At 39.9% G+C, this 13,061-nt stretch overlaps 1 protein-coding gene across 1 annotated transcript in view; it reads left to right on the top strand.

The window, feature by feature from the left end:
- fancb (FA complementation group B) overlaps nt 1-12,494 on the top strand; it is a 39,773-nt gene extending 27,279 nt beyond the window's left edge. The window contains exons 7-9 of the mRNA XM_033033355.1: nt 1,591-2,048; nt 7,514-7,742; nt 11,567-12,494. Coding sequence (XP_032889246.1) covers nt 1,591-2,048; nt 7,514-7,742; nt 11,567-12,008 — 1,129 coding nt within the window. The 3' untranslated portion in view covers nt 12,009-12,494. The remainder of the gene's footprint in view (nt 1-1,590; nt 2,049-7,513; nt 7,743-11,566) is intronic.
- Nucleotides 12,495-13,061: the final 567 nt, after the last annotated feature.

The raw sequence follows: 13,061 nt of genomic DNA, 5'->3' as shown, positions 1-13,061 counted from the left end.
AAAAAAAGGTAAGCAGTAGTTTTCAGAACCTAGGATAACTGACCAGTAATGTTAGATGTCCGCTGAGCTTCACAGCCGTGTATCTCTAGCTTCTTAAAAGTTGTCTCCACTCCTTCTGCCTCCTTCTCCCCCCTTTTGGAGTGGTGGCGCCATCGAGTGTGGCAGCTTCGCCAGCAGCTGTCCGTCCTTTCACCCTTTTTGTTATTTTTCGGCTGTCAAAAAGTATGCTTTTGGAGGTCTTTTTGTCTTTTGGGAGGTGGGGGGGGGGGGGGGGAGAAGAGGGGAAACCGTTTCCCAGTCACTTCCTGGTCGAGGATGCGTCTTATCTCCGAGCCGCATCTTCAGCTCCCCTTGCGACCTACCATCTGGATTGGCGAGGCCTTTCCTGCCGCAGCACTGAATTACCATCGTGGAGCGGGCGTTATCTTACCGGGGATCGCTGTGTTGGAGCTGCGGAATGTTGGGCCTGCCGACCTTAACACCATGGAGCTGTGGTCTGCAGAGCTTCCAGCCGCGGGCGACGTTGATTTTAACATCGCGGAGACCTGAGATCCTTGGCCGGGGATTGCCAGTGTTGGAGCTCGGCCTGTGGACTTCGGAAGCCGCGGTCTCCGGCAAGAAGTGGCCAATTCCGAACTCCAAGCTGCTGAGAGTGTTCTAACTTGCCCACACCGATGCTACGATCATCCCGGCGCGAGGGCCTGAACATCAGGCCGCCGTACCGGCGACTGCGGAGGGCTCAAAGGCCCCGACCACGGGTATACATGAGGAAGATGAGTGAACTTTATTGCCTTCCTTCACAGTGGGAAAGGTTGATTCCGCTGTGGGGGATGTTCATGTTAAATTCCATAGTGTTGTGTTCATTTTATTTTATTTGTGTGGCTGTATGGTAACTCAAATTTCACTGCACCAATTGGTGTATGTGACAATAAATGTAACTTGAACTTGAACTCCCTTCTTCCCCCCTCCCCCCCTCTTTTAAAGGCTTACTGTACACTGTGCTTTAACCGTCTTAATTAAAGCGCCAACCTTCCTGTTCATCGCGGTGTGTGTCTGTATCACCTTGGCTTTGCATCGTGTGGGACAGTCGCCGGCAGTTGCCTGAACAATCGCCTAAGTGAGACAGGTCCATCACAAATCGGCTTCCCCAATGCCACCCAGATTTGGACCAACTACTCTCTCTGATCCTAGTCCTGTGTTGGCCTGTATGTTCCCTGCATCAGCTCAACCACTTCGCTGCATGGGCCTGCATTGGCATGGCCACACCCTCCATGCTGTCCTCACAATGGCTTGGTGGCTCCTTCTGAAAGGCCTGTTACTGAAGTATGCATGATTATAAAATGTCAAAAAATGAAATTTCTGCTGTGATATATTTGGCAATGGAGGTTTTATAATTTAACACTCCTTTGTATGCAGAACTTTTAGTTTTTATTTGTTTATTCAACTAGCAACGATGAAAACACTAAATATCAATTTTATGAAGGACTCTGGTGAGAATTCAAACTAAGATTGTTATGTCAAACTTTTCTTGTATCCTCTTTTAGTAGTCACAAATTAGTTAATTTGACCCTTGTGTCTGGTTTCCTGCAGAAAATTTGACTGGGTGAGTTTGTCACTTGTGATCAACCCTGACCTCCTTAATACTGCAACAGTGATTCAGTCACAAAGTAAAGTGGTGAAGCTGAGCAAATTTGGAGTATCTGCATCAATTCCTCAGTATCCGGTAGAGCCTCCATCAAAGAAATCAAGAATGGATTTGCAAGACATAATGGATTTGAGCAGCTGCCATGAAGAAGATCAGTGCTCTCAGATTTACAAAGATCTTACACAGACCATCACTGTTGTCACAAACCTATCTCCACTGCTGGCATACAATAATATTCACTGTTCTGTGTTACTACATGGTATGATGATGGATTCCACCCAGAAAAACGAATTAACAAAAATAAGATTGATCTCACCATGTGGGAAAATATCTTTAAATATCGAGGACATCTGGAATGAAAATTATATTACGGTCGTATTGCAGAATCCTTTGCTGTGTACAGGTAACAATAAAGTTTTTTTTTAAATTAATATTAGTTTCTGTGAAAATGGGGAATTTATTATTTACAGAGCTGCCTCAAATGAAAGGAAGGTCTTTTTGTATCTGATGTAGAACGTTTGAGTGCAGGAGAAACACTGGCATGGGCTGGTTGGGCTAAAGGGTGCTGTACATTCAAGATAAATTATTAGTAATCTCAGTCTGACTGCATCTGTCCTTGCGCAAGTTTATGCATAATTTAACGGCCTTGAAGTTTCTTTTCCAATTCACCTGCCAGACTTGACAACTCCAAATAAAGTTTTAACATTCTAAAACAATTCAGGAGCTATTTTTAAATGATTGTCAGGTTTCTCAAATCTTCGATTTACTTCCAGTTATGCATGTTGAGCTAGCAATGTGTCTTTAAATTACAATTATCCAGAATACCCATTGTTTTCTGTGCTTTCCAATCATCTGTGACTTCAATTTCTGTTTGCTATCTTAATAATAGTTCTAGAAAGTGTACTTAAATGTGTTTACAAATAAAAATCAAGATGAACATTGTAACTGTGGCACTGTCCCCAGCAATCATCAAAATTTCATTGTCAGGAACCAATGTCCAAATTTCAGGAAAAAAGATTGAAATTTTTTACCATTTGCCACACATATATATTGTACTTGGAACATAGCAGCAAAGGCACACCCTTTGGCTCACAATGTCTGTGCTAAAGTCAAGACCAACTCTGCCTACACATAGTGCACATCCCATCATTCCCTACATATCCATGTGCTTATACAAAGATCTCTTAAATACCAGTATCATATCGCTCTCTACCACCACCCCTGGTAGTGCATTCCAGACACCACGGTGTGAAGAAACATGCCCCGCACATTTCCTTAAAACTTTGCCCACCTCACCATAGAGCAATGCCCTCTTATTTGATATTTCCAATCTGGGAAATGACTGTGTACCTTATCTAAGCCTCTCATAATTTTATGTACTTCGATCAGGATTTCCCGCAGCCTCCGGCATTCCAGAGAAAACAATACAGGCTTGTTCAACCTTTCTCTGTAACTAATACCCCTTAATCTAGGCATTATTTGGGTAAACCTCTGCACCTTTTCCAAAGCCTCCATAGCCTTCCTGTAATGGGACGGCCAGAACTGCTTGCAATACTTCAAATGCACCCTAAAACAATGCACTAAAAAGTTGCATTATGAATTCCTGACTCTAATACTCATTGCCCAACCAATGAAGGTAAGCATACCATGTGCTGTTTTACCACACTATCTACTTGTGTTGCCATTTTCAGTGAGTCATGACTTGAACTCTAAAATTTATCTGTACATCAAAGATCCTTCTGTACACCCCACTGCACTTCCCTCTCCTACTTAATAATAATACAGTATATATAGGTCACGTTTAAGGTCACAACCTTTCATCAGTCTGAAGAAGTAACCCAGCCCGAAACGTCTTTCCGTTTCCCTTCATTGATGCTGCCTGATCTGCTCAGTTCCAAAAGCACTTTGATTGTTACTCAAGATTCCACCATCTTCGGTCTCCTGTTTCTGCATACACAAAAATACATTAGTTAACCTATTTTCTCAGTCAAATTAAATAGAATTTGACAGGTTTGGGGTTGTTTTTTTGTTGTCATATTGCTTTAATTCCCTGTAGATTCATTTAATGAGTCGCATTTAATGCATATATTGGTTGCTAAGTGCTAAAGCTACAACAATTGAAATATAGCTAAAACAGGATTGTACTATCTGAAGCAGGGTCCTGACCCGAAATGTTGTCACACAATATTTCTTCACTAAATATCTCAGATTCAATATCATTAGAACAGTTCCCCATTTCTGCTATTAGTGTGAAATCAGCTAGTTCGCGAACTTGTAAAGCACTTGATCAACAACTCAATGTCCGAGAATAATAGTGCTATAATACAGTACTTCAAATTGAATTTTTTCAACAAATTGACAATTATTAAGTGATTATAGTAATCTCTTTTTCTAATTCCATTTAAATACAGCTTTCAAACTTAATTGGACTTCCACTGACTATATTATCAATTTGCTGCAGATTTAACCTTCTTGCCGCTCTGGCTGATTGCCATATCTTTCACAATACTGTATCCAGAAAAGACTGCATTTCATAGAATTTATATTCTGAAGTAATTTTGAAAATTCTCCCTCCACTGAGCAATTATCTTTGATATTTATTTTCCATTGTGTTATATTGCATTTATGGATTTATTTTTTGAAAAAAATAAATCCATTTTGAAAACTTTGCACATAAAATGTTTTAAATTGTTTAATATTCGACCTCAGATTTAACATCTATTAACTTTTAGATATACTTCTAAAATCCTTTCACTATAGTGGTAACAAGTTATAAATATGACTCTAGAGTAGTACAAAATGATAATAAATGTTATCATTTAGAAATGTTTAGAAGAAAAAACAATGAATATGAAACTTTCTCGTAAACTGCTGTGCTAAATTTGTAAGTGTTGCTGCATCTGCTGTGGATGGAATCTTTTGTCAATCATTTGCTAAATGGATATCCTGGCGTTAATGTAAGACTTTCTTCACTTTATTAGTGTTCTTCTATTGAATGTTTCTGCACTCAAGGGAGCAGGAACTACAGTATGTCTAATGCTCTGCCCTGAAGCCTGATTAACTTTTTTCCCCAATACATACTGTTCTTATGTTTGTTAAACATAATGCATTCTAAAACAATGTAATAAATCACAGCTGAGCAAAGGCAAAACAGTATCAACAGCATTCCATCTAAACAAGGAAGCTAAGTGAGAGAAAAAACATGAAGTCTGGGGAATAATGACAGATAATGAAGATGTCTTGAGAACAGTCTGTGTTATAGTCATCGAGGTACTAGAAATCCTAAGATGCATAATGATAGATAGACTTCCTACTGATCAGATCTATCCAAGGACACTTTAGGAAGCTGCAAAAGAAATTGCAGGCGTCTTGGTGATATATATTAGACACGGGTAAGACACTGGAAGACTACAAGGTGGTTATTGTTGTGCCTCTATTTAAGAAGAGCTGTAAAGAAAAAACTAGGAACTATAGACCAGTGAGCCTAACATATGCGGTATGAACACAAAAGGAGAGAAAGTGCTGGAGTAACTCAGTAGGTCAGGCAACATCTCTGGAGAATATGGATAGATGACCCTTCTTCAGTCTCGACTTGAAATGTCACTTATCCATGTTCTTCAGAGATGCTGCCTGACCTATTGAGTTACTACAGCACGTTGTGTCCTTTTGTGTATTCATTTGTTTCTCTATCTGGTAGGAAATGTACTGAAAAGATTCTGAGGGAAAGATATACATGCATTTGGATAAATGGGTTGATTAGGGCTAGCCAGCATGGTCTTGGACCTGGGAGATTGTGTCTCACAAATTTGACTGAATTTTTGGAAAAAATAACCAAGACGGTAGATGAAGACAGGGCCATAGATGTAGTTTCTATGTGCATAAACCAGGCTTTATATGGTTCTGCATGGTAGAATCCTCTGGAAGCTTGAATTGCATTGGTTCCAGGGAGAGCTAGCTAGCTGGATATAGAATTGACATTATGGTAGGAAGCAGAGGTTGGTGGCGAAAGTTTTTTCTGACTGGATGCATGTGCCTCAGGGATCTGTGATAGGCCCACTGCTGTTTCTCATCTATATCAACAATTTGAATGAAAATGTACAAGGCATAATAATTAGTAAGTTTGCTAATGACACTAAAATATGTGGTATCTTAGGTGGTGAAGAAGGTTATCAAGAAATACAGTGGGATCTTGATCAGCTGGATAAGTGGACCGAGGAATGGCAAATTGAATTTAATTTAGTTAACTGTGATGTGTTGCATTTTGTGATGTTCAACCAGGATCTACACAGTGAATGGTAGGACTCTGCGGAGTGTGTAGGGCTGAGAGATCTAGGAGTAATATATATTTCCCTGATAGAGGCATCACAGGTAGATAAAGTGGTGAAGAAGGCATGTTGGTCATAATTGGAAATTGGGTGATTATGTTACAGTTGAACAAGACATTGGTAAGGCTGCAGTTAGAGTATTATGTTCAGTTTCGGTCACCCTTCTATCAGAAAGATGCCATTAAGCTGGAAAGAGTGCAATGAAAATATACAAGGATGTTGCCAGAACTCGAAGCCTGGTTATAGGGAGAGGTGAGGACTTCATTCCTTGGAGTACATGAAACTGAGAGTTGATCGTATTATGAGTGGAGTAGATTGGGTAAATGTTTTTTTGGGTGAGTCTTTTTCCCAGAGTAGCAGAATCAAAAACTCGAGGACATAGGTTTTAGGTGTGAGGGGAAAGATTTAATTGAAAGATAAGAGGCAACTTTTCCATTCAGAAGATGGGAATATTTGGAATGAGTTGCCATTGTAAGTAGTTGAGACAGGTATCATAAAAATATTTAAAAAACATTTGGACAAATGCATGGCTAAGAAAGTTTAAATGGATATGGGTCAAACACGGATAAATGGCATTGGCTTAAATGAGCCATCTTAGTCGGCATGGACGAGTTGGGTCGAAAACCCTATTACCATGCTGTATTAATTATATGATCCGACAGAACTAAAGCAGATTATCTTTATCAAGTTTAGAAGTGTTACAAACTTAAAATACTGCCCTTAAAATACAATATTGACTGTAAATATACAACTCAATAATGAACAACTCAATATTTACATGAGTACTTTATTTTTTGCAAATGGTGGATAAAAATGGCTCCAGTTAATCTTGTATTATTCAATGTGCATCATTTTCTAATTGAAAAATTAATCTCTCCTTTCAGTTGACAACAAATTGTTTTACGTCCATTTAGCATTGTGTGTGAATTCTGTTTCACTGTGCCTCAACAGTTTAAGGTGCATTACTGTCTGCACAGTTTCAGATATTGTAATTAATGTAATTATATTTCACTTTACCTTTTTGTAAACGTTTTGTTTGTTTTCTAACATCCAGTGCAGAGAATGTTTGACGGAAATAAAAACTTGAGGTTTATTCCAATGAGAAATAAATGATCAAGATCAGTTTTAAAGTATTCCTTGAGTTTATTGTTTTGGACCTTATAACAACCTCACTTTATAATTAACATTGCTATGCTGTTGCTTCCATTTGCTTTCTCTTGAAAAGTCCAAAATGCCTACTGTGATAGATGTTTTTTTATATCACTTTAAATTTGAAATAAGTTGCGATCCAAGCTGTTTTGTTTTCTAATGCTTTAATTCGGTAAACAGATTAATTAAACTGGCAGATTCATGTTAAAAAATCTCCTTTCTGTTTAAATATTCCTGGTCACTGTTCTTGCTGTTTACATAATTCGGAATTGCACATTTTCAAGATAATCTTTCAATAAATAAAATTAACAGGGACATTTTGCTAAAATATTAATCATACATTTATATGTCTATCCTATCTATATTTATTTGAGTACTGTTTATATTTACACAGATAAGACAATAGAAGATTTTTATGCCATTGTAGCTACATCCCAAAGATCGTACTTCAGAATATTCTCCCCTGATTATACGCTGGCTCCAGTGAAAGACTGGCTGTTCGGTCCAATGCAATGCGAGCCTCTGAAAATCTACCCAGAATATTGGCTGTGTTTCAAAATGGGTATTCTCCTTAAATGGCATCTACCAAATCCCTTTAAAGGAATTTTAACAATACTTTGGAGGTAAGATCCATGCATGATTTTTTCTTAATAACTTCCTAATTTCTTCTTAATTTACCTTTTATTCTCAAAGCAGCACATTTGTCTTTGTCCACGACTATGCCATTGAAGTATTAAATTCATCATCAATATGAAGCTTGCTGGAATAAATTATTGTCATTCCATCATTGAGAGCTTCTTACTCTGTTTCACAGAGACATGGCTCATCCCTGATATACCTGACTGTGCCATTCAGCCCCACGGCCTCTTCAGGCAATCTTGAGGGGTCTGCTTCCTAATTAACACCTCATGGTGCTCAGACATGGCAGTCCTGGCGAGCTCATGCTCCCCAGAGCTGGAATATTTAACAGTGAAATGGTGTCCCTACTACCTGCCGCTGGATTTCACCTCAGCTATTCTGACAGCAGTCTACATCCCTTCCCTTGCTGATGCCAAGCTTGCTTTGAATGAACTGTACTCACTACCAACAGCCGTGACAAGACTCCCTGAACCCCTGGCCATTGTATCCATGGACTTCAATCAAACCAATTTCAAGAGTGTACTTTCAAAATAATATCAGCATGTCCCTTGTCCTACCAGGCGCCAGAACACCTTCAATCAACTACACATCCATCAAAAATGCCTACCGCTCCATTCCGTGGCCACATTTCAAGATATCTGATCATCTAGCTTTGAATCTACCCCCTGCCTACAAACAGAAACTGAAGCAGGAAGTTCCAGTACTGAAAGTTGTGCACTGCTGGTCAGCAGAAACAGGTGACATCCTACTGACTGCTTTGACTGGTCCACATTCAGGGAATCTGTGCCAACCACTGACAGATTAATTCAGTAAGTTCATAGAGGGAAGCATGCCAAAGGCGACAACCTGGGCGTTCCCTAATTGGAAACTATGAATGAACCATGAGGTCCATTCCCAGGTGAAGGCCAAGACTGCAACTGCAATGTACAAGTCAAACAACCCTGAGCAGTACAAGAAATCTTTCTACGATCTTCGCAATGCCATCAGGAATGCCAAGCGGCAATGTCGGGACAAACTTGAGTCCGAGCATAACCATTTAAATACCCGTTGACTATGACAAGGTTTGACCCAGTCGACTGTGGCAAGGCTTGAACACTATAAAGGGTGGCAAAGCTAAATCAGCGAACATCACTGGTTATCGTGCATCCCTTCCTTACGAACTTAATGTATTCTATGCTTACTTTAAGCAGAAAACCAACAGTGATGACATCCGGTCTGACATACTCAAGTGTACCTGTTCCCACAGTCACTATTTCAGAAGTAAGATCGGTCTTCCTGAAGATGAACCTGCGGAAAGTGACCGGCCCATATGGAGTCCCTGGCCTTGTACTTGGTACCTGCGCGGCCCAATTAACGGGAATATTCACGGACATCTTTAACTTTGCCCATCTCCATTCTGAGGTACCTACCTGCTTTAAGAAGACTAATAAAAGCAAGATCATACCTTAATGATTACCATTCTGTGGTTTTGACATCTACCATCATGAAGTGCTTCTAGAGGCAGATAATGGCACACATTGACTTTAGCCTAACAAGCAGCCTTGATCCACAGCAGTTTATTTACTGCCACAACAGATCCACAGCTGATGCTATCTGTCTGGCCCTACACTCTTGAACACCTGCATAAGGACACCAATGTCAAACTTTATTCATCGATTAAAGCACTGCTTTCAGTACTATTATCCCAACCAAGCTCATCTCCAAGCTTGTGGAAATTGGAGTCAGCACCCCTCTACAAATGGATCCTTCACTTCCTAACCCACAGACCACAATCAGTCAAGATAGGTGACAAATCACCCTCCACAATAATCCTCAACATTGATGCCCCGCAAGGATGCGTTTTCAGCCCCCTACTAGGCTCCTTATACACACATGACTGCAGCCAAATACCAATCCAACTCAATATACAAGTTGGCACCACTATACTGGGCTGGATATCAAATAATGACGAGATGGAGTATAGAAAAAAGATTGAGAATGGAGTAACTTGGTGCCAAGACAACCTCGACGTCAATGTCAGCAAAACAAAGGAGATAGTGATTGACTTCAGGAAGTGAAGCAGTGCACACACTCCAGTCTGTATTGATGCCACCGAAGTGGAGATGATCGATAGGAATTACAGAAGTTTGAAAGCGTTTACCTTCAGATTCAGGAACCGTTTCTTCCCTACTGTTCTCGGGCAATGGAATGGTCCTCTCATCAGCTAGAATGCGGTCCTGACCTCCCATCTACTTCATTTGAGTCCTTTGAACTATCTTCATCGGACTTCATCCGACTTCATTGTTATATCTCTGCAGTAAATGCTGTACCCTTAATTCTTTATCGTTGCACTGTGGATGGTTTGATTGTATTCATGTATTTTATTTTTTAATGATTAGATAGTATGCAAAAAAAAAGCTTCCACCGTATCTCGGTACAAGTGATTGTACAAGTGATTCTTTTCCGTGGATTGTCACCTTGTCGTGGTGGAGAAACTTGTGTGGTCCTGAGATCCTGAGAGCATGCTGTCTGGAGCTATGCTCCTGGTAGGGTGACCCATGGCGGTAAGGTCGAGTGGGAGGTCTCTGACAAAGAGCAATCCAACCAAGACCTCAACGGTGGGAAAAGGCAGAGGATGATGGCTGACTTTTGTGGAGCGTCACAGCGGCTGGGAAGGCGGATGAAGGCTGCAGCAGAAAAGGGTCCCCGGTCGTCTTGGATTCCATGCCACTGGATTCTGACCCAGATCTGTCAAGGACGTGTGGTGGGTGTCTGTGCACCAGTCTCCCCACGTTAAACAAAGTCCTCAATGAGAGGACAGTCATACTAGTTTCGAGTGACAGCCAATGATGATGATAATAATAAATAAAACTAAACTACATATGAACAAGTCTTTTATTTTTCATGAGATAATTTCCATAAAACATTTTTTTATATGTTGCACCAAATTTGATTTATAAATAATGAAAATACCGATATACGTGAATGATTTTAAACAATTAATCTCATTGTAGTGTTCAAATATTGGTGTTAAGCTTCCCAAATTTGATTCTTTGTTTTGATGTCACCCAAATCCGTGAATAAAATGAATAATCCTTAGAAAAAATTATTCATATTGCTAAAATAACTGTTCTTTAATTGTAGCAAAATGTTCTTAAAATAATAGAGCCTTACCACATGAAACAGATTTTGTTTCAACTGTTTTATTTTGCAGTGGGCGTTTAGAAGAAATTGAGAATCCTTGTACAGTTTCAATCTTGAATCAGAATCTCTTGGGCCTATTTTCGCTTATCAAAATATTTAAATTCAGCCCCACTCTCCAAGATGATTTAAAATCTATTTCAATACTAATACAAGAGAAGGTACACAAAAATGCTGGAGAAACTTAGCGGGTACAGCAGCATCTATGGAGCGAAGAAAATAGGCGACGTTTCGGGCCGAAACCCTTCTTCAGACTAATACAAGAGAATGCTGTTTTCAGATGAGCTTTTAAACAGATGCATGTAAAAAAAAAAAAATCCCAAGGTACTTTGAAGAGGAACAAGGCATTCTACTGGGGTTCATTCCTCAACCAATGCAAACAAAACATTTATCTCATTTGCTGCTTGTGTAATTTGTTTGTAGATTAGATGGTGTAGCTACTTCCAAAACAACAGCGCTGCATTTTGATAGACAACGTATCGCATTGGCTGAATAACACTTTGGAATCTTAAGCTGTCATGGAACAAATTATATAAAGCAAGCTTTCCTTCCCATTTTGTTTCAACAGTAGTTTTTGTTTCAACCTCTGTCCACTCATTTCCTTTCACAATATTTTTTTTCCCCACAGGAATCAATCTTTTTTGCTGATGTTCCTTCGTGGTCTTACTGGAATCCTTTCACAACGTTGCGAAGTGACACACATGAGTACTGGACCAGATGACCAAAAGATAGACATTTTTGGGCGTGCACTTGAGCAAGAGACACTTGCCTTCAGAAATTGCATAACTTCTGCTATCATAGAAGCTGATAATGTGTTCACAATGAGAACCAAAGCCGAGAACAAACAGAACACATGTCAACAGAACGCTTCTCTATTAGACAGTGAGGTTAAGCTGCAGGAGTACAGGCAAATGTTTCAAATCGAACGAGAACAAAGTATTCTGAGGATGAATCTATCAATCACGGTCCCTCAGTACAGAGAAATAACAAAGAATTTGACTAACATGCAGCTGAACACTGATGACTTTGCATGTGGGGTCAGTAGATCCCACACTTCATTTTCTATTTAATAATTGAGATCGAATTTCCAAGAATTGATCAGAGAAGATAATTTGATGAGACACACAGTGCCTATTTCTTTGACCCTTCTGTTTTCACCCCGATTTCCTATTGTGAAAAGTCTGTCCTATGACTTCTATATTTAGTTCCTGTTTTGGGAGTCCAGAGATGGCTGTTTGGGAAGATGGTAAGGAAAGCAATTTATTAATAACTGTTGTAAATGTTTTAACTTTAAAATCGTATTCCAAAATTAATATAGTTTGTAGTTCTGTTGGCATAATTTGCAACAAGATTCAAAAGTTAAATCAAAATAAACTTCGATTTCATTTAATTTTCAGACATTATCAAGTGTACAATTATGAATTGAAGGGTAAAGAGGTGAGCCAACTATTGCCAGATGAGAAATTTGTAGGGAAGTGTAATGGTCCTCTGGGCTGCTGGATTAAAAAATATGCTGGTATAAGTTTACTCAACAATAAACCTTGCTGGAAGTTGAAGTGTGAGCAATAAGTGGAAATAATATTGGGTGGAACACTTGTCAAGTTAGATTTGAAAGGCAGCTCAGAATCATGCAGCACAGAAACAGGCCCTTCGGCCCAACTTGCCCATGCCGACCAAGATGTCCCACCTACATTAGTCCCACCTGCCTGCATTTGGCTCATATCCTTATGCATTTCCTATTCATGTACCTGTCCAAATGCCTTTTTAAATATTTAGTTCAGTTTAGAGATGCAGCATGGAAACAGGCCCTTCGGCAAACGGAGTCCACGCCGACCACCCGTACATTATTCCATGTTATCCCAGTTTTTCATCCTGCACACGAGGGGCAATTTAGAGACCAATTATCCCACAAACCTGCATGTCTGGAATGTGGGAGGAAACCTGAGAAAACCCACACATTCAACTCTGTACAGACAGCACACTTGGCCCTCACTCGTGTCTCCTCGGCACCCCGCAGCTCCGCCCTTGCTCCCCCTTCCCCTAGTCGCAACAGAGATAGAGTCCCCCTAGTCCTTACCTTTCACCCAATCAGCCGTCACATACAGCACATAATCCTCCAAAAT

The sequence above is a fragment of the Amblyraja radiata genome, chromosome 14 (genome assembly GCF_010909765.2).
Source record: "Amblyraja radiata isolate CabotCenter1 chromosome 14, sAmbRad1.1.pri, whole genome shotgun sequence".
NCBI classification, from domain to species: Eukaryota; Metazoa; Chordata; class Chondrichthyes; order Rajiformes; family Rajidae; genus Amblyraja; species Amblyraja radiata.
Note: the sequence above shows the minus strand (reverse complement) of the source record. Positions and strands in the feature narration are given on the sequence as shown.